The sequence below is a fragment of the Myotis davidii genome, unplaced genomic scaffold (assembly GCF_000327345.1).
Source record: "Myotis davidii unplaced genomic scaffold, ASM32734v1 scaffold419, whole genome shotgun sequence".
NCBI classification, from domain to species: domain Eukaryota; kingdom Metazoa; phylum Chordata; class Mammalia; order Chiroptera; family Vespertilionidae; genus Myotis; species Myotis davidii.
The window spans coordinates 3266685-3269743 of record NW_006294998.1 but is presented as its reverse complement, the minus strand read 5'-3'; the positions used below and the strand labels follow the sequence as shown (position 1 = coordinate 3269743).

At 34.0% G+C, this 3059-nt stretch overlaps 1 protein-coding gene across 1 annotated transcript in view; it reads right to left on the bottom strand.

The window, feature by feature from the left end:
* Nucleotides 1-866: 866 nt before the first annotated feature.
* Nucleotides 867-3059, bottom strand: part of GPC5 (glypican 5) — a 1306619-nt gene continuing 1304426 nt past the window's right edge. Inside the window, exon 8 of the mRNA XM_006769575.2 lies at nucleotides 867-1802. Within this exon, the coding sequence (XP_006769638.1) occupies nucleotides 1645-1802 (158 nt within the window). The 3' untranslated portion in view covers nucleotides 867-1644. The remainder of the gene's footprint in view (nucleotides 1803-3059) is intronic.

Sequence of the window (3059 nt, the reverse complement as noted above, 5' to 3'; positions counted from 1 at the left end):
AGAGTGCAGCAAATGGGTATCACTTATTTGTTTCTGAGTTATTTCAATAATAAGCTGAGGTGGTTATGTTTAAGTTATAATTTGTACAGTGTGATAGTGCAAATGAGTTATAAACCAAGTAGATCATGGAATAAATATTAAGATCCGGGGCAGAAAACTAGGAAAATAACACCCATAATTGGCAGGTAGAGTAACACTTCCATTTCTGAAACATGTTTGAACAGATAGTAACATCTGATTTGGCAGTTTCAATAAATTGTGGTTTAAATTCACCATTGTCAGATCATCTGGTTAATTGAGACTAAGAGACAACATGGTTTGATCATATACTGTTTGATGATTTGGGGAAAATGATTTCACCTTACAAATATGATTGTCAGTGGAGTCCTCCTCAACTCTTTCTCAGAGGTCATTTCAAATTCTTTTGACTTTTTAAATTTTATTTTATAGGTTCAGCACTTCCCTTTACTATTCTGTCACTTTGTGTTAATAATACTTTTTGGCTATCAACTGGATGTAATAATTTTTAATAAAAGCTGACTTATCTCTTCCTCCTTAAGTGCAGCGATAGACATAACCTAATCAGTGTCTGCTGAAGCATCTTATCATAGCTGGAACATCAGGGACTATGGATTAGCAGCTCTGCTAATGTGCAAAGAGGAAAAGAGCTAAAACATTGCATGCCCTATTTCCTATATTAGTACATGTGTTTAGATATTCAAAGGAACCTTGCAAATGTACATAGATAGTTAATTATTTGTTCAATATCAAGGTTGAAAAAGAAATAGCAAATAATATTTTGAAAATGGATGGATACATCATTTTTCCAGAAGAAAATGATCAATGATTTTTAAAGTTTTCCACCAGATAATGAACAGCTTTATTAGAGATAATCCTAGAGCAGGCATGTGCTTTGTAACACAGCTAAATCCATTAGGCAAAAAGAGGGCAAACAGAGCCACAATGCCAAAGACTGCATTATGAACATAATGGAATACAGACCAGATGCTACCAAAATACTCAGCTTTAAGGTTCGTCAGTGGCTAAATTACAGCGGATAGAAATTATCATTCTTCTTCAATGAAATTATGTCAAATGTTCCTCAGCAATCTACTCTATAACATAGGTGTTCAGTAATTTCTTTCTATAGCTTGCACAAATGGAGGAATTTCTTGAAAATGCATGCATACTACTTGCCATTGTTTATTTTTATTCATGTAATTTCCATGTATTTCAGTATTTTAAGAAACACTCTGTCCTGTTTTCATTGTCCTGCAAATAGATCTTCAATTCAAAATATTTTTCTCTTAGAAAGAGAGGGGTTTGGGATGTAGGATAATAAAATTACACATATACTGAATCCTTCTTAAGCACAGTCACTTCTGTGTTTGCAGGTTTAACATGTTAGAATTTAAGAAGGTTTAAGTTAGATTCAAAGGAGACATGTTTTCCAACAGTCTTTCCTTTAAATGTTGATTTTTAGATACTTTGTGAACCTTCCGACTTGTCTTCTAAGAGGTTAGTGTTACATATCTTTTTATAAATATAACTGTTATATTTTTAAAAGATCTCTCATTCCAATCAGATGAAGATGGGAGAAATCGGACTTCAGTACAACATATATATCAGGGCAAAATAGTTCAGTTACCAAAGCCCAGGGAGTAACATCACTGCACACATCAGAGGAAACGTCATTGACTCAGTTGCTGCTGTACATCCTGCTCTTGTTGCGTCTAAGGTGTTCCCACGGTCTGTTTGATGGATTTGCTTGACATCACTGAGGTTCATCTCTTCCGGCATCCCTGCAGAGGCGAAGAAGGAAACACAGGGTGATGCATGACCACCTTACCATGACACGTCTAGAACAACTCTGAAACCCAAGTGTGAGCACCATCGTTCTTTTTCATAGTATTCTTTATGTGTTCACCTGACTCTAAATGCTTCATGTGATCCAGGTATTTCTGCTCTTCTTAAATTGGAGAGTCCAGGCTCTTGAATAAGAGTTCTCAGAAATATAGGAGCAAAATGAAATGCTATTCTCCCCCAGTTTCTTAAAAGCATTTGGAGTATTTCCCTAATGTCATTAATTGGTAAAATAGTAAAGAAGTTTAATTTAAAAATGTCATGAACTATGACATTATCACTTGTCCTAAAAATATAACAACTGTAGTAACTATGTGAAATGTTTTTCTTGAAAATAAAACAATGTAAGGAGAAATCATTAAATAGGACTTTTTTTTGACAGGATCCTTGTTGGAAATATATGAAAGAATAATAACTAATATTTATACTTGATATACACACACACAATTTTGGGGATGGGGGTGTAAAGATTTGTCGATAGATAAAATAATTTGTTAATAGGGTGATCTGGAGGTTAAAATCAGAAGTAACGTGTTTAATTAAGAGTGGACAATATCAACCAAGATCCAATCATCCTGGTTATTACTTCTCTGTGTTATGAAACTTGACAAGCAGAGGAGGAAACCAGCTCCCAGATTTTGGGGATGAAATGATCAGTTTCTTAAAGAAATTTACTGTAATATACCCAGGAAATTACTAACATCACTTATTATCTAGTGCCACTAGTGTTCTAAGACCATGTGACTGTCTGGATTATCTCATGGCATGCCACTATCAGTCACAATTAAGTTTAAATTTAATATTGTTACAGCCACACATATTGACATCATAATTATAGTGAGACTGAAAAAAAAAAAAGCTTTTTATAAGGAAAAGTCAGAATTTATGGAATTAGGTCAATGCACATATATAATTCAGAAGATCAGCTGTATTGCATTCAGAGCATTAAAATGAAGTGCAGCTCTACTGATCTACCGTATTGATTTTACAGTCTGAGCTCTTGCATTATTATTCATTGTTTGGGTACTTGTTTTGCCCTTCTGTGTCATTAGGCAAGATGAATAAACTAGTGATTCATTTTTTATAGGGACTGGAGTAGAGTGTAAATATTTTAGTCATGGTTTTATACTTCTTGTTATGCTAGAGCTTAAGAAGGAGTTATGAGGACTCTAGGCAATTGAAATAATTTTTTTCCC